Source organism: Petaurus breviceps, unplaced genomic scaffold (assembly GCF_028583685.1).
Source record: "Petaurus breviceps papuanus isolate PSGF00001 unplaced genomic scaffold, PetGlider_PUasm1.0 156, whole genome shotgun sequence".
Taxonomy (NCBI): domain Eukaryota; kingdom Metazoa; phylum Chordata; class Mammalia; order Diprotodontia; family Petauridae; genus Petaurus; species Petaurus breviceps.
This window is the reverse complement of record NW_027185720.1, coordinates 7,772,177-7,790,212: the sequence shown is the minus strand read 5'-3', so window position 1 is coordinate 7,790,212 and position 18,036 is coordinate 7,772,177. Positions and strand designations below refer to the sequence as shown.

Genomic DNA, 18,036 nt, shown 5'->3' with positions numbered 1-18,036 from the left:
AAAATACAAAAGACAGCAATAAAAAACATTTGGAGAAAGGAGTTTATAGTGCTAAAGCACTCCCATGTGTTTTGCCCCCAGCATAGCTTGTCGAAGGGAATGCAGAGGAAGGTGGGAAGTGGGATCTTTGGTTTCTAGTGAAGATGGCTTCACCGAAGCACTTTCTGCTGCTATCCCAGGAGAGGTAAAATTTGTTTTTTCTCCAAAACCCAGCCTTCATTTTTCTTCCCACCAAAACAAAAAGGAGGGCCCCAGGTTGTGGGGGTGTCCATCTTACACTGTATTATGAGCTTCCTGTGTTCCTCCCGGGAATCTTCCATCGTATACAAGGTCTGCTTGGTAATGCTGTTCAGATCCACATTTCTCCAGTCCTCGAGCATTTGAAAAGTAATGTCTGCACTGTGGATCACAGTTCTCGATGCCTATAAGTCAATCCAATCAACTCATTAGCTCATGGTTTATTAGGTTAAAATCTCCTACATTTGATCCCCTTTTCTGCTTCCCAGGTGTGTCTGCTTAGGACATTTCTTAAACTGCTTAGAAATTCTAACACAGGGCAGTGGAAATGCAGAGAAATTGCCATTCTTTCCACCCCACCTCCCCCAATCTGATTTGGGTTAGCCATGGGGAGAAGGGGAGTTTTCTTCTCATATCTAAGAAAGCCTGAATTAGATTTTTCTCTTGTGGTTGGTCTCTTCCCATGACCCCCATTCTCAAAGCAAGAAGCAGCTGAGATGCTGATTCTGAGATGTGAGTCCACAGATGGGGAACCTACGGACTCGAGGTCACACTTGAGGACCTAGAGGGCTACATGTGGCCCCAAGGCTGCAGGTTCCCCAGCCCTGCCCTAGTCCAAGGACTAGTGCTTTATGCTGGTGGGCATGGAACCTGCTAGCTCTGGGGCAGAGACATAGCCAATGTATCATAAGAGCATAGGATTAGCACCAGAGTGGACTTTACAAAACTTTCTAGTTCAACCCCATCATTTTACAGCCGAGGAAACAGAGGCTCTGACAGTGACTTACCCCAGGTCACACAGCCAGGATCATCAATCTACATTTGGAAGGGACCTCAGAGACCATCTAGTCCAACCCCCTTATATTACCAATGAAGAAACTGAGACCCAGACAGGTTAAATGACTTATCCAATGAAAGGTGCTCCTGCACCCCATGGTAATGTTTCTTTGCAGCACTAAAATTACTCCACTCAGACAAGTAGTCTGAGTCAAGCAGTCAGTTAATAAGCATACATTAGGCACTATGTGCCAGGAACTGTGTTGTTAAGCACTGGGCAGACAAAGAAAGCCCCCCAAAAAACCCTCTAAAAATGAGGGGAAAATCAGTTTCTGCTCTCAAGGAGTTCATAGTCTAATGAGAAGACAGTAAATAAATGAACAAGGTCTATGGATGGTATAGAGTATATGGATGGTAGTCTGAAGGTGGAAGCCAGAAGAGGAAGTCACTTGACCAAGGGCACCCAGGTCCTCTGCCCCCAAGCTGAGCAGGCTTCCCACTGCATTGCCCTGCACTGCACCCAAGCAGGATGTATATCTCCAGCTGGGTGGCAGATCATAAAGATATGAGCCACTGCTCCCACATCCATGCTGAATGGTTTTCAGAAATATCTTTATTTGTATTTTCCATGTAAACATTCTGTTTTCTAAGGGACAGTGATTTGGTTTGGTTTGGTTTTTAAGAAAAATTACCAGTATCAAATCAGGAATCAGATAAGGAGAAAAGGGGAAACTTAGGTGCCCAAGACATAATGAACCAGCCAACAAGCATTTATGAAGGACCTACTATGTGCCAGGAACTTTACAAGTGGCTGGAGATACAAGGACAAAGAATCCCATAGTCCTCACTCAAATGAGTTTATTGAGAAGGAAGTTTCCATCCCCTATAACTGCATCCTTTGCCCTAAGCATAGTGCCCGGTACATAGTAGGTGCCTAATAAATGTGTGTGGACTGGCTGTTTACAGAACAATAAAAGCCTGCATTTACAGAGCATCTCACAGCCTACAAATGCTTTACTTCTACTGGGTCATTGGATTGTCAGGATAAGCCTGTAGTTGAAGAATACTTACTCCCAATTTACAGATGAGAAAACTGAGGTTCAGAGCAACTTTCCAAGGGGAACATAAGCTTCTTTAAGGGGATGGAGGATTTGTATTTGTCCTTCTATAGATCTAATCCTGCTAATCCTGGCATGGGGGGGGTATTTAACAAGTGCGTGTTGGATGGCAGTGCCCAAGATCACCCAGGCAGTGGGAACCAGAGCTTGAAGCTCCCACTTCCGATGCCATCAAAAGCCCAAGGTTCCCCCTGACTGGGGCTTCTGGCATCACCAGACACCCAAGGCACTGCCAAGTTGGCCATGCAGGCCTCTGGCAGAACGAAGGACATCTTGGTTAGGTTAGTGGGTCTCCTTCACTGCAGAGGAGAGTCCACCTGTGTGGTGAGGGAAGGTGGGAGAGGTACCTGGATTTGAACCTTGGCTTTGTTGGGAGGAAATGTGAGCAAATGGTAGCATGTTAACAAGCATCCAGAAACCTTTTCTTTTTCTCTAAAAAAGGCAAGAACACTAACCTCCCCAGAGCTTCAAAGAGTGCCCAGCTCACAGTTAGCACTGAAGAAACGCTTTTGGAAAGATTGACTTATTCATTCATCAGAGAGATGGGAGAACTACAGGTGTACGGCACTGCGTGTGCCCACATTTACTTCAAGAGTTGGTTATTTTGCAGAGCTCTTTTCTTTCTTTTTTTTCCATACCTCCCTCTCTTCTTCTCTCCCTCCTTCTCTCCCTACCTTCTTTTCTTCCTTCCTGCCTTCTTTTCTTCCATCCTCCCTCCTTCTCTCTTCTTCCCTCCCTCTTTTCCTTTCTTCCTTCTCTCTTTTCCTTCTTTCCTTTCCCCTCCCTCTCTCTCTCTTCTTTCCTTCCTTCCCTCTTTCCCCTCTTTGCTCCCACACTCTCTCCTCTCCTTTCTTTCCCTTCCTCTTTTCCTTCTTTCCTTACTTCTTTCTCTCCTTCCTTCCCCTTTTAAAATCTTTGTACATACATTATCTCATTTGATCTTTACAACAACCCAGTGAGGCAGGTGCTATCTCTGTTTCCATTTTCCACGTCTCACCTCCTGTCCCAGACAACGCTGACATTCTTCACCCCCAACCACAGCCTTCCGTCCTTTCAAGTCTGAATACCTCCTGACCGAGGCTGACTCTGTGCTCAGACAGAAGCAAGAGAAGCTGCAAACTATGTGAGGGCAGAAGTGGCTTCCTTTTTGTCTCTGTGTCCCAGCACCCAACACACTTGCCTGGTATGTAGCAAGTGCTTAACGAAGGCTTGTCAATAGAGATGGATTCAGAGGCTGATGGCATGGCAGAGGGGCCCCAAAATGGGGGTCAAGGAGATCTGGGTTCAAGCACCATCTCTGACACTCACTAGCTCCAGGACCCTGGGGAAACCCCTTTAATCTCTCTGAGCCTTAGTCTCATCTTTTGTGAAATGGGGATCAAATAGAATGTGGTGGTTTTGAGTATCAAATAAGTGTGTGTGTATATATGTGTGTGTTTGTATATACAGATGTAAGTGTGTATATATAGGAATATGTATAGATTGATAGATGTATGTGTGTATATATAGGAATATGTATATATGTATATATAGATATATATGTGTGTAGATATAAGAATATGTATATATAGATAGATGTGTGTGTATATAGGAATATGTGTTTATAGGAATATGTATATATATAAATATATGTGCATAGAAATATGTATATATAGATATATGTCTGTGTATATAGGAATATATACATATATAGATATGTATGTATAGGAATATGTATATATAGATGTGTGTATGTATATAGGAATATATATAGATATATGTGTATATATGTATGTGTGCATATGTAGGAATATGTATATAGAGATATGTGTGTATATAAACACACACATTTATAGCATTATAGTATATAGTAGAGATACATATTTAGTATAATTATATAGTGCAGGTATAATACATATATTTACAATGTTTATATATATAAAATATGTCCCATATTATATGTAATTAAGTGTTTTACAAACCTTAAAGTGTTATATAAATATTAGTTAAGGGGCAGGGAGAAGGCTCACAGTTGTCTGTTGGCTAGAGTTTCTTGAAGTCCATTAAGTTTTAGCCATCTTACAATGTCCCTCCTACCTGCAAGGGATGAATTACTTTTCAAACTCCCAAGGAAGAAGGCAATGTGAGACTATATTCAATGAGTCCTCATTTTATGGGGAACCAAGCTCTCCAGATAACTGGAACTCACTCCATTTAAGCACACACTTACACATGTTTTTAAACATTTTTGATCTGTAAAGCTCTGCTTTCTTAAATGGAATTTTCTGAATATAATTCAGCCTTTTCTTGATGGTTTGGGCTTTTTTGTTTTTGTTGTCTAATCATTTCAGTCATATCCAACTCTCCATAACTCTATTTGTGGTTTTCTTGGCAAAGATACTGGAGTGGTTTGCCAGTTTCTTCTAGAGATCATTTTATGGACAAAGAAACTGAGGCAAACAGGGTTAAATGACTTACCCAGGGTCATACAACTAGTAAATGTCTGAGGCTAGATTTGAACTCATAAAGATAAGTCTTTCTGACTCCAGGCCCAGCACTCTATGCACTATAGCGCCCTCAGATAATTTGGGGTTGTCATCAGAATAACACTTGATGGTACTTTTTGGCTTATAAAGTCCTTTACAAGCACTATCTTATTTCATCTCAGTATGACCCTGTGTGGCAGTTCCTAAAAGTTATTTATTATTACCAAGATGAGGCCCAAAGAGGTGTACTGATTTGCTTCTTGTCAAACAGCTAGTTGGCATCAGAAGCGGGATTCTGGCTGAGGTTTATATTGCCAGACTCCCATTCTAGTGACCTTCCTACCCAACTCTTTAGCCTCCTAGGATCAGCAATAACCAAAGATTACCCTGGTAAGGTCTATAGGGATTCTATATCTGGAGCTGGGAAGGACCTTTAAGTTCATCAAGTCCAACCACCCTATTTTAAAGATGAAAAGACTGAGTCCCGGGGAGGTAGAAGAGATTTGTGGCAAAGCCAGGACTCAAACTCAGGTCCCAAGCCTCCAGGGTCAGGGTTCTTTCCACCACACCACAACGCCTCCCTCTCGACCACCTCCACATGGATTCAGACTGCTGGGCTCTTCATGAATGCTGTTTGTAACTCTTCTCCCCCCTCCCTCACTATCAAATCATCAATAATTCCTCTTAAATCCTGCTGCAGTGAATGCTCTTACCCAGGGCTGGGGAAGTGCTTCTACCCATCCCCTTTCTTAATCTGTTGTGGCTTTGGGAATCAGATAGCTAGGCTAGCTTGAGTTGTTGGTCAAATGCCAATAAACACAGTCTGCCCTGTGTAAAATATATGGACTTCCACGCATTAACTTTATGCAAGTCTAATCATATGCATTTTCCCTCCAATAAGGAATCCAAGGCTAAGAACATGTAAGTGACTTACCCAAAGTCACCCAGCTAAGTGTCGGGGCTTGGATTTGAACCCTGGTGTCCTCACTCCAAATCTAGCATTTCTTCTCCCACACCATGCTGCCTCTCAAGAGAAGCTGATCACAGATGTTCTGAGGCAGGTGACTTTGGATATCCAGTATACACTTTCCTTGCAAGTATTTATCTGGTCAGCTATTTTATTCCTTGTCTCCAAGAAATCATAACCACCCAGCAGATGAACTGTCCAAGAGACACATGCCATGACCTCTAAAAGAAGAGGTCCTTTTTGTCGATTGACCAGTTGGGTACAAAGTAAACCTCATCGATTGGACAGAAAGCAAAATATAAAAGACATCATTCTAACTACCTGGCAAAGATGGTTTAGCGATGTTTGCCGCCTCAGAATTTGGGAAAACTTTCTTGACACTGCAGATAAAAAGAATTACAGTTTAAAAAGGTCACATTCTCAGGTTAAATCTTAACTTTCTCAAGGGTGAATTCAAAACCAGCCCCAAATAATCAAACACCAATGATACCCTGACATTGACATTTTATAAACCCAATGGGTGAATGTATCATATCTATTTCTTTGTTCCACTCCTCATCGATGTCAAAAATGTTCAATAAAAATAATACTTAGGGTCCTTTGTTGTTGTTGCTAAAGTTTAGACTTCACTCTGACAATCTTGTTTGGTCCAGGAAATATTGGAAAAGCAATGTAATTATTCACCTGTGATGATTTTCCTTTCCTGAAGTACAAGTTCCATAGTTTCTACCTTTAAATAATTGAAGATAGCAAATAAGGGTCACAGAAATTCTCTGAAAAAGTAATTTTTTTAAACATCAAACCTCATTGAACAAAGCTATTACGTGTGGTGGTGAGAAATACTGCATACATTAGGCATTTAATAAATATCGGCTGAATTGGAAGCCTATCAGACTTGGATTTGGCACTGATATTAAGCGGAGATGGTTTTGACATCAAAGTTTATATATACAGGTGGTATGCTAACCCGAAGGAAAGTTAATTAAATGTCTTTGTTTTGAACAAATGTGCTTTCTGATTGGCAGGTAAGGGAACTCCCATTGGTGGGGGCTCATAAGCTATGGTTTTGACTGAATGATGACCAAGAATGTGCCTCATATATGGGATGGCCTAAAGAAGATATGTAGGGGAGCAGGGAGGGATGGAAGCAGTCACTGATGCTGTATTTATGATGGGCAACCCCATTAATACTTACACTTTTAGCAAGATACATGTTGTTCTCAGTTGATAAAAGACACATATAAACACAATATGACCTATGACATGAACTGAGCTAAAGCATTAAGAAAAAAAACACCTTGTTACAATCCCAAAAAGCCAGTCATAATCAAAAGAGGATGATATCATAAGAGAAATATCCAAGGCTCTTTGACCAACCTATCTTTGCCCCCCCCCCTTCCCACCCATTGGGCCTCTGGCTCTTTCCATTTATGACACACATTTTCTAAAATGCATTTTAAGACTCTCTGGGGGTAATTGCTTTCTTCATGACCCAACAGGTACCAAATCTGGAGCCACCATCCACATTACAGACTTTCTGCAGTTTGGCATTGTCTGCATAATTAGAATGTGAACAGGACCACTATTCCGATTAATCTCTGAATCAGTAAATAAATAATCAAAAATGTTCCTAGGATTATTCTAATTGGTGTCCAAAGCCAGCTCCCCAAACAAAAAAAAGAGAGAGGGAAAGAGAGAAAACAATAATCCCCCACCCCCACCCCACCAACTTCTAATTTTCCAGGCTGATCAATTGTTAATCCTTTTCCTTAATTACTTTTTTTCTTTAACTTTGTGATGTGGAATCTAGTGCTCATGAAAAGAAAGGAGCTGAGACCCCTGAAAGGAAGCCGGCTTCATCAATAGGTGTTGTGCTCGGCAGGCAGCCCGCTCTAAAGCGTGTTTGAAAGGCTCCCCTTTGCCTGTGGAGAGAGGGTAATTTGATCGCCTTCATTTTCCATTCTGGCATTACTTTGGAGTAAGAATGGTGAGCTGTATTCAAATTGTGCAGCACTTTTTTTTTAAGGGAAAACTTTGTTTTACTTAAAATCATGTGAATATTTGTTTAATATCAACAAATTAACAGTGCACGAGACTTCTCAAAAGTACAAGAAAAAAAACCCATCTGGATGGGAAAACGTGATCAAATTCATGGTAGAGTTCTGGTGGGTGAATGGGGATTGTGGGGAAAGGCAATGCCATCACTGGAGTTTCTCATTAGTCAGACCAAGAAATAGAAGAGAATGCTGAAGCGCTGGGGTTCTTACATGTAGAGCTATAAGAGGCCTTAAAGGCCACTTAGTCCAATTCTCTTATTTTACAGATAAGGAAACTGAGGCCCAAGGAGACGAAGTTACATTCCCAAGCTCATACACATCGTGTAGCAGAGGTGAGGCCTCTGCACCCTTTCTGAACTAGGCGAGCCAAGCAGCTTGCCAGAGGTCAGGCAGATCATTAGTGATGGCCCTGGGTCTAGGACCCAGCTCTGTCCATGACATCATGCTGTCTTTCATAAGCCCTTTAAAGCCCACGAACCAAACGTCCTTCAATTACTTACATTCAAATTTGATGTTTCGCAGATTCTCTGGGAGGTCGTGAAGGGCAACCTTGAGCCACTCATCCAGTTGTTTGGCAAACTTTCGGATCACCTGAGTCAAGCTGGAAAGAGAAAGGGTCCACTTAGAGCAAATGCATGAGGCTCCACGGGTCACTCCCAGGGAGTGAAGGGCTAACCAGGCTGAGAACCCAGCTGGCCTGTCTTCAAGGGGAATCCGGCCCAGATGCCATCATTCGTGGGCAGGACCCAGTGAGAATCCTTGTCTTCCTTTAAGTCCCAACTCAAATCCTGCCTCCTATAGGAAGCCTTCCCTCTTCATTCCAGTGCCCTCCCTCTGTTCATTTTTCCTGTCTATTTTGTCTATAGATTGCTGGTCTGTCCCTCATCCCCATTAGATTGTAAATTCATTGAGGTCAGGGATTGGTTTTTTGCCCTTTTTTGTACCCTCAGTGCTTAGCACAGTGCGGGGACCAAAACATTAATAAATGTTTATTGAATTGAATTTCCCACCCAACATCCCAAACTAGGTCTTCATGGGAAAAGTGTGAGGATGTCAAGATCATGTTCATAATAGTTATAGATGCTTCTGTTTCTATAATACCCATAACCCTGGGAGATGAGGAATGCAAGCACTATCATTGCCATTTTGCAGATGGGGAAACTGAGGCCCTCAGTGGTTCTATGATTTGTCCAAGATCGCGCAGGGCTGATAAATGACAGGGTCATAATTTGAACTCAAGTCCTGTGACTCTCTTTCTGAGGTTCAATGCTGTATTCTACACTGAATAGGAATAGAGGAGAGTCCCACTTTACAAGTCCCTCCTTGTAGACCATCAAATCGTCAAGTGTTTATGAAGCATTTACTGTGTGTCAGGTACTAAGCTAAGCCACAGATGGGAAAGGTCTTGTCTTGTGGCTCTGTACTTAGAAATGACCCTGTGGGGTCACCTGTGAACACGACAGCATGATCCTCAGAGGGGACCACCCCACACACATATTTCTGCCGCTCCTGGATAAATCAAAGAGGCGTCATTTCCCCTTGTGGGCCACACCATGAACTAACACAATTTTCTGATTCTTGTACCAGCTGTAAAGTTGAAGGGAAAATGTCCCTGGCTCATGGACAGGAGTCCCAGGCCCCAAAGCTGTGCCCTGCCAGGAGGTGGGACAGCTGCCCTGGCTTAGCTCCTGGGAGAGGGGACTTTTCTAAGCCTCTGCCCACTGTTCACCTCTGTGGGTCAAAAGCTATGGAAATTATAGTAAGCAAGACCTCCCTGTGGCTGCTAGAGCAACCATGGGAAGGCTTCCTTTTCAGTCCCTTTGAATAATATTTTATGCCTATGAGGCATCAATCCCAGCCTCAGTATGGAAGGCCAGGCTTTGGCCAGGAGCACAAGATCACCAGCAGAGAGGATTGCGTGTTGGGTTTGCATTGGGTTTCCCATAGCCCGGTTGAGTTTTCATAAAAAGGAGTGGTTCACATACCACCACAGCTTGCCTGGGAGGGCTTTTGTTCCGTAGACTCCTACTCAAGGATGCCAGACTTTCAGGAGGAGCCCAAGTGTGCCCCAGCTAATGGACCGTAGCCAGGTTGGGGCTATTTTCACTTCAAATACTGACCAGAGTCACTGAGCTGAGGGCTAAGGAAGAGTTGGGTTAACTTAGTGCAACAGCTCAATGCACAATTATTAAGCACCTGCCCATGCTTTGGGGGATGATCTACCCTGAAGCAGCTTACAATCCATGCCAAGTATTTCAAAGGTCATCAATGGCTTCCTAGTTGTAAAACCCAGTGACCTCATCCTTCATATCTCTGAGTTACAATGATATCTAGCACTTAGCACACAGAAGGCACTTAATAAATGCTTATTAATTGACTGATTGACAGACTACTCCCTTTTTGAATTTCTCTTCAACTCTGATATGCATGACACACATTCTTCTATTTCTCTGACCATGCCATCACTTTCCCTTTTATGGGTCCTTCCAGATTGATTTTTTTTTTAACTAGGTAAAGAGGCCATTCTCTGCCTCATTTCTTACCTAGCCTTAGTCACTGCTGTATTCTTTGGGAATTATCTATTGCCTTGTACACAGTTTCAACCAGGAGCTCTTCGTGTGTGACCCTGACATAACTATTTCCTATCTGGCCCTCCTTCCTGAAAGCCTGCCCCACTTTTTTTACTCTGCCTGCTGGACAGCCCAAGGAGATTCTTCCTCCCAACTTTTCTATTTGACTTAATGACATTCGTCCTGGTCCTCTGACCTTTGACTGTCAGGATATCTGGACTTTGGACACAGACATGGCACAAGGATAAGGAGTCAGCTCAGAAGTCACCATCTTGGATACGGCTCATGCCAACCCTAGGAAGCTCAGTCTGGAGGTATTTCAGAGGTCATTTTGTCCAACATGTGCCCAAACAAGAATCTACAATCAGAGCCCCCCAGAGTGAGATGCTGACCTTGACTGGACAAGAAGCACCATCCGGGCAACCCAATCCTCTCTGGAGAATTCTAATTGTTAGGGAGTTTTTCCTTACATCAATCCTAGATTTTCCTCTCTGTAATTCCCTGACCTGCCAAGGTGTTTCTAGTTCTGCTTTCTGGAGGGAAATGACTGACTCCTTGCATTCAACAACTCTTCAAGTAATTGCTGACAGCTATAATGTCTCCAGGCAGATGACACTGCAGTGAATAGCGTGGCGGTCCCGAACTCTGGAAGACTCATCTTCCTGAGTTCAAATCCAGCCTCACACACTTACTAGCTGGGTGACCCTGGGCAAGTCACTTCACCCTGTTTGCCTCAGTTTCCTCATCTGTAAGATAAGCTGGAGAAGGAAATGGCAAACCACTCTATGATCTTTGCCAAGAAAAGGGAAGGGAAGAGCTTTGTGGAGGAAACTCCACATCTAGAGATGTTTATGCCAGTCACATCCATCCTACCCTCTCAACACATATCCCGAGGACAAGTAAGCCATCCTAGATGGGCCATCTGGCCCAACATCCTGAACAAGGACTTGGCCTCGCTCTGCTGCTGCTCAAGAGATCTCATGGTGATCCTGGCTTACATGTGCAGCTGGGACAAGGACAACCCCCAGCCCTTCCCTTATCTGCAAGAGTAGCTGATCCATCCAAGGCATGGATGAGGCAGGCAGACAGACACACAGACAGACAGGCAGACACTGGGGCTCCAGGGGGTTCTACTGGTAACAGAGATGACGGAAGAAGAATGTGGTTACAACCAGAATCCCTGGGGCAGGATCCCAGGGGCTCCCTCAGAAATGCCTCCTCGTGCCCCTGGTTTTGCTTAGGGACAAAGAGCTTGTGGGTTTCCATTCACCAACTCATCCCTCCGCCACCAGAGGGCCAGCCACTGACCTGTCTGGTAGCGCCTGCAGCACGGTGGGCATGAGCACTCCAGAAATCGCTTTGTACAGTATCGAGTCGCAGACACCCACGATGTTGACCACCGTGGAGGAGCCGAGCACGGGCAGCATGTGTGGGGGCATTCCTTGCCAAAAGTGCAGAAGAAAACTTTGAACCTGCATTGGCCCAAACCAGGAAGAAGAGACCGTATTATCAGAGATGGAAATGTATGCTGGCTTCCAACCAGGCTAACGACCCATGGGTGGGTAGGCTGGGGACAGCTGGAAGTGACACCTGGCCCCTCCCAGGGTGCACAGGAGCCCCAGCCTGGGTGACCCTGCCCGGAAGGCTCGGTCTCTGCTGGGGGACGCTCTTCAAATGTAAATGTCACCTGCCAGTAACTCACTAACTTTGTCAGCATCCATTGTCATGGATTGGTTTAACAGATGAACTAATTAGGACACAAAAAAGGCCACTGATTAGGGGCTAAGGGGTGGGAGGTGAGAAAGGTTAGAAGCTTGGGGGAATTATTGTGTAGGAAACGGTCCTAAACTCACAGATTCTAAGCTGGAAGGGACCCCAAGGTCATCTAGTTTAATCCCCTGATTTTACAGATGGGGAAACTGAGGCCCAGAGAGGCCCAGGGACCTGCCCAAAGTCATACAGGTAATAACAGCAATAAGAGCTAATGTTTTATCATGCATTTATTATGCGGCCTTTGCAATAATAATCTCATTTTATCCTCACAACCACCTGGGGGAAGGGGGGGTGGTAAGGGCTATTGTTATCATTCCCCATTTTACAGATGAGGAGACTGAGGCAAAGAGGGTAAAGTAATTTGGCCAGGGTCATACTCCTAGTAAGTGTCTGAGGCTGGGTTTGGACTCATGAAGAGGATGAGCCTTCCTGACTCCAGGCCCAACGATATGAACTATGGCACCACCTAGCTACTCCTAAGTAAGAAACAAGCAGAATTTGAACTCGGGTCCCAGCTATACCAGTTACTGCCTGTGTGACTCTGGGCAAGTCACAGCTTCTCTGGGCCTCAATTTCCTCTTCTGCAAAATAGTAATAATAAAATTAATAAGTGTTCTGCCAACCCAATAAGATAGCCATGAAGACCAAACAGGACCATATATGTGAAACAGGTTTTCAAAATAGTTCTTTTCACAATAAAATGTCATCAAGGCTGGAAGGGAATATGGAAAGCTCTTGCTTTACAGAGCCCAAGGCCCGCCTTCACCATCATGGTGAGGAGGAGAGTGAATTACTGTGGGGCACCGGGACTGGCAGAATGTTCCTCTGGGCTGCTCTAGTCCAACCTCCTCGATACTCTGGTACCAGTCCTGGGTTCAAATCCTGCCTCAGACACTTTCTGGCTGGGTGACCCTGGGCATTTTTTCTAATTTTAGTTCCCTCATCTGTAAAGTGAGGTAGTTTAACTCAAAAAAACCTCTGAGATTCTTTCCCTTTGTAAATCTTTGATCCTACAAAGAAGGAAACTGAGGCTTGGAGAGAGGAAGTAACAGAGATAGTAAGGTTGGGATTCAAACCCAGGACCTGGTAACTCTCCTGAGAGCAGGATCATGGGAAGGGGCTGAGTAATCTTGGATCAGACTGGCTTCTGCTGAGCAGAGATTGTGGTGAGTGAATGTGGGCAAGAGGCCCGATGGAGGCTGGGAAAGGCCAGGCAGTGTTGGGATCTGGGTCTCTCTCCCTTTGAGCCATCTTTGTGATAGGGCAAGGGGCTGTTCAGGGGGTTTGTCCTGGGCTGGGGTCCAAGCTTCAGGCTGCCCCCAAGCCCTCCCACAGCACACTCCAGAATCAGAGAAGTGAACGATCATTAAAGCGTGGTCAGATCCACTCTAAGGCTGCCTATCTGAAATGTGCCAGATGAGCTCACTCCTGAGAGAAGGGGGCACCCTGATGGTGGGCACCAACCCAGCAGTGCCATCTTCGAACAGACAAAGTAACTCATTATGTTCTGTTGTGACAATATTTTAATAACAGGAGAGAGAATAAAGGGCAGGAAAACTAACCGGTATTAAGCCTTGGAACTGAAAAGCCCCTGTTAAGTCCAAAAAGAAGTTTTAATATGCCTCTCTGAAAGGCTGTCCAAGCATCCTTCCAGAGGAACTCAAACAAACCCTGCACACCAGGCCTCATAAAAGTGAAGGCATTCCTGTCTAAAGAACAAGTCCCCCACCCCCACCCCCTGGGCTCACAGCCCCCTGAAGGGGGGAATTCCATTTCAGGGAAGATAATGTGAGTAATAAAAAGACAGTGGTGGGAAGGCAGTGAGCCTTGGTGGACCAAATGCCAAGGGCTTCCACACAACATCCCGCCAAACTCTGAAGAATGCAGGTTTCTTTCCAGAGAAGCCTCTCCTTTCCCAGCGCTCAGAGTGAGCGCTCAGATCATCTCCGGAAGCACAATGACCGTTGGGAGGAGGGCTCCCGCCCTCTTCTTGCCCAGCATCCCTCCCCATCCAAGACAAGGCTCGACCCATGGAGAAGGTGGTCTGAAAGCGTTCTATGCTTTACCTGCTGGAATGGGTGGACTTGGGATTATTGTTTGTGTAAGGTCTTTGGAATCCCCAAGGGGCTTTTGAGAAATCTAGAGAATAAATGCAAAGAGGGGAGATAACGTGAAGAATGAAGCTGGGGAGTCAGAGCAGATGGGCCCTGTGACTTCCTGCCTTAGATCATGACCATGGCCTTAGATCTCTGGGCCTCCAAGGGGCTGGATCCCTTGGCCTCTGGGGACCTTCCCAGCTCTAAGTCGAAGCTGCTGTGAATGAGAGAACCCTACTTTTTCAATCACTGAAGTAAGACCAGGGCTAGTGTGGACTCACTCTCGTCCAGGCTCTCCTGGTCTAGTCCAAAGAATGCCAACTTCTTCTCTACCAATGTTCTAGGAAGTAGGAAGGATCCTGCCAGTAATGGCCACTGGGTGTGGCCATTGCTGGTAGCCCTGGATTCAAGGTGTGCACCCCCCATTAAGGATGCTTCAGTCAGAAGATCTGGGGTTCAAATGCTGACTCTCCTAATTTTATTGCCTTGGACGAGCTCTTTCTGGTCTGTTTCCTTATCTGTAAAGTGAGACAGCTGGACTAGATAATCTCTCAGGTCCATTCTGGTCTTAAATCCAAGGTTCTGTGACCCCAGGGGAATCTTCTGCCTCCACTACCTATGCCCTCTTTCCGCTCCATGCCCATCCATCCACAGTGAGCCATTCTCCCTGCTATTATGAGAGTAGTTGGTCTAGAGTGTCAGGGGTGGGTGAGAAACCTGCTTGGGAAATACCGACTTCATGGAATTCTAACCCACTCAAGGGATTTCTCTCTCCCTGTCATCAGTTTCCTCCTTTGTAAAAGAAGAGGGTCCGACCAGCCAAGCTCTGATGTCCCTCCTACCTCTATATCTAGGATTCTACTCGTTGGGCCCTGGGCCTCAGTTTCCTCCCTTGTAAAATGAGGAGGTTGAAATCACTGGCTTTTAAGACAAGCTCTAATTTGATTAAAGCTCTGGACTCACCTGGAAGGAAGGAGTCTGCATAACCAAAGAGTGGGGAGAGGATTTAAGGGAAGCATGGCAAACTTCTCTATTTTCTGTCTTGACGAATAAGCATTTTAATTATATTGATTAATTACAACCCCCTCTTTTTCTTAATTCTCTGATAATAATCAGAACTCAGTTCACCATCTAAGGAAATAGAAATGAAAGTACCCTCAAAAATGCCCTCCGCTGCTGGGCATCTGTGATTCTGTGGATCCATAAACTTGCCTTGGAATAGAAGGCGTGATCGCTTTTGTACCTACCTCATCAAAGTTGGCTCTGATCACCGTGTCCAGTATCCTCTGACAGTGGGTTCTGTACATCATAATAAAGGTGGAAACCTGAGGCACAATCACAAGGCCACCCATTAGAGCATTTAAAACACTTTGGGAAATTTCAGTCCCCAGACCATTCCCTTCTGGAAGGCACAGCCTGTCCTGGGTTGATGGACAGTGCAGACAGATGAAGACAAAATGTGGGTGTCGAAGACAGACACCAGCCTGGGACTCTTGGCCAGATTCAGAATTCAGATTTCAGATTCATCTTTTCACTGAAGGGGGCTGCTTTCCCCCAGATCACAGGGATCAGCTCTTGGGTTCCCTTCATAGATCAGGACATCTGGAATTCCAATCTCTGTGGCCAAAATGTACAATTTATTTAAATTTTCAAGCAATGGATTAAAAGAAAAACCTCACAATGGTATTTTCTTGGGTTATTTTTTCTTGGAAAAAAAATTCAATCTAGGTTATGAGTTTTTTTTTTTTAATCTAATTGTGATTTCATTGCTAGAGGACCTCTGAATGAGGAAATGCTTTCTACCTGTGCAGACGGCACCTGCTCTTCAGTAGACTGTCTTGGAGGCTTCCTGGAGACACTGAAAGGTTCAACAATTGATTGAGGATCCCCCAGCCAGAGGCAGAGCTTGGACCCCCATCTGCCTGCCTCCAAGGCTGGCTCTCTAACCATCAGACCATACTGCCACTGTCCTCATCACACTCCTGGTTTCTTCCAGGTCTTACAGTTGGAGGCAGACACTTGCACAGCCCCTGCTTTCCTTTAAAAGGTGCTTTGAGGCCTAGAATTTTATGAGGATGTTGTAGAAAGATCATTGGATTTGGAATCAGGAGGGACCTGGGTTTGAATCCCAGCTTTGACATTTACTAACCAGATAAATGAAGCTTCCTGAACATTCAGCTGCCTTATCTGTAAAATGGGGACCGAAATCTCAAGCTGGAAGGGGCCCAGAGGTCACCCAAGTCATCCCCCTCATTTTACAAGACAGGAAACTGAGTCCCAGAGAAGTTAAGTGATCTGTCTAAGGTCATATGAGTAGGAAGCATCAGGGGCAGGATACGAACCCAGGTCCTCTGTAGAGCCCATGGGGATGACCTGTATTCCTGACCTTAGAGAATTTTTGTGAGGAAAGTTCATTATGAACCTTAAAGCACTCCAGAAACCTGAACTGTTACACAAGAGAACAGAATGCATTGTTTCCCCAAGGAGATGGGCTTGATCACAGACATGATAGCTCACTCACAAGGGGATCTGTTTCATAGTCTACACCACATACGGCATCTACACGACCTACCACACTGCCCAACAATCACTGTGCCTTGGGCTCTACGTCATCAGAAGGATGAAGTCCAGCTCTCAGCAGCCTCGGAGCCCCCTCCACTTTCTGTCTGTCCTGCACAGTGGGGTCATCTCCCCATCCCTGGACACTCACTCACTCTCCATCTCCCACAAGCTTTGGGAGACAACCATCCTAGGATTCAGAGATACGTGGGGATCCAAAGCCTCCTGGGAAGCTGGAGCCTGAGAGAAGTGGCCTGGGGACGTGGCCAAGGGAGTCCCCAGTCACTGGGGGGCTCCATGTATGTGTCTTCTTCCATTCCTCAAGGGTAGAGGCCATGCCTTGGGCATCACCCTTCATTGAGCCCTAATACAGCTTAACAGGGTCTCTTGTATGTAACAGATGCTCAGCATATGTAGACCTGTTGAAAAGCATCTCTGATGCACTGGGTATGGTTGGACATGTTGTGGTCTTTGCAGGGCAGTTATAGTTTAAATGGATCCTTTTGCAATGAGACAGAGAGGGAGGCAGGGAGGAAAGGAGAGACACAGAGAGACATGCACAGAGAGACAGAGAAAGAAACTGAGAGAGGGAAGGAACGGAAGGAAAGGCAGGAAAACAGACAGACACAGAGAGAGAAACAGACATGGAAGAGACAGAGAAAGAAACAGAGAGAGAAGGGGACAGAGAGAGGGGGGAGGAAAGGAAGGACAGAGACACAGAAAGACAGAGAGACAGAGACAGAAGGGACTGAGACAGGGGAGGAAAGGAAGGAGAGACAGGCAGAGACAGAGAGACGCTGATTCCAGGTGTGGTTACCCACCTTCTCCTCTGGCAAACTGGCCGGAAGGTTCAGGTCTTTGACATTGGGGAACTCGGGCAGCAAGGTGCCCAGCTTGGAGCGGGGGGAATATGCCACTGTCTGCTTGCTCACTTCCTTCTTCCCGGACTCACTGACCCAAGCAGCACCTTTCTTTGAATACATCACGTCGTAATACTGAGAACTCTCTTTCACCGCGATGCCATAGTAATGGTACCTGGAATGGAGAGGCATAAATCTGAGCTTTCCCTCATCTGGCAGACTTCCCAGGAGAGCCTCCTTTCCTTGTGGACAGGGACCACACAAAGGATTTAACCAAGCAAAAGTAGGCACTTAAGGGAAATGGTGCCATGAAAAAGGGCTGAATTTGGATCCAGAGGACTGGGTTCAAAATTCAGGTCTGTCACTAACTTTTCTGGGCCTCAGTTTCCTGCTTTGTAAAAATGAAGGGCTTCTGCTATCATCTGAGCTCCGAAGCTCCTTCCAGCCCCCATTCTAGGAGCCTGTGACTTCTCTGGGCCTCAGTATCTGTATCTGTAACATGAGGGAGTTGGGCTAAATGATCTCCTAGCCCCCTCTCAGCTCTAGATCTATGAAGA

At 45.3% G+C, this 18,036-nt stretch overlaps 1 protein-coding gene across 1 annotated transcript in view; it reads right to left on the bottom strand.

The window, feature by feature from the left end:
* Window positions 1-17,829, bottom strand: part of RFX4 (regulatory factor X4) — a 49,527-nt gene extending 31,698 nt beyond the window's left edge. The window contains exons 1-6 of the mRNA XM_069082173.1: window positions 17,441-17,829; window positions 15,308-15,385; window positions 11,500-11,663; window positions 8,122-8,222; window positions 5,886-5,944; window positions 278-422 (exon numbers count right to left, since the gene is read on the bottom strand). Of these exons, the coding sequence (XP_068938274.1) occupies window positions 278-422; window positions 5,886-5,944; window positions 8,122-8,222; window positions 11,500-11,663; window positions 15,308-15,385; window positions 17,441-17,671 (778 nt within the window). The 5' untranslated portion in view covers window positions 17,672-17,829. The remainder of the gene's footprint in view (window positions 1-277; window positions 423-5,885; window positions 5,945-8,121; window positions 8,223-11,499; window positions 11,664-15,307; window positions 15,386-17,440) is intronic.
* Between the last annotated feature and the right edge of the window lie 207 nt (window positions 17,830-18,036).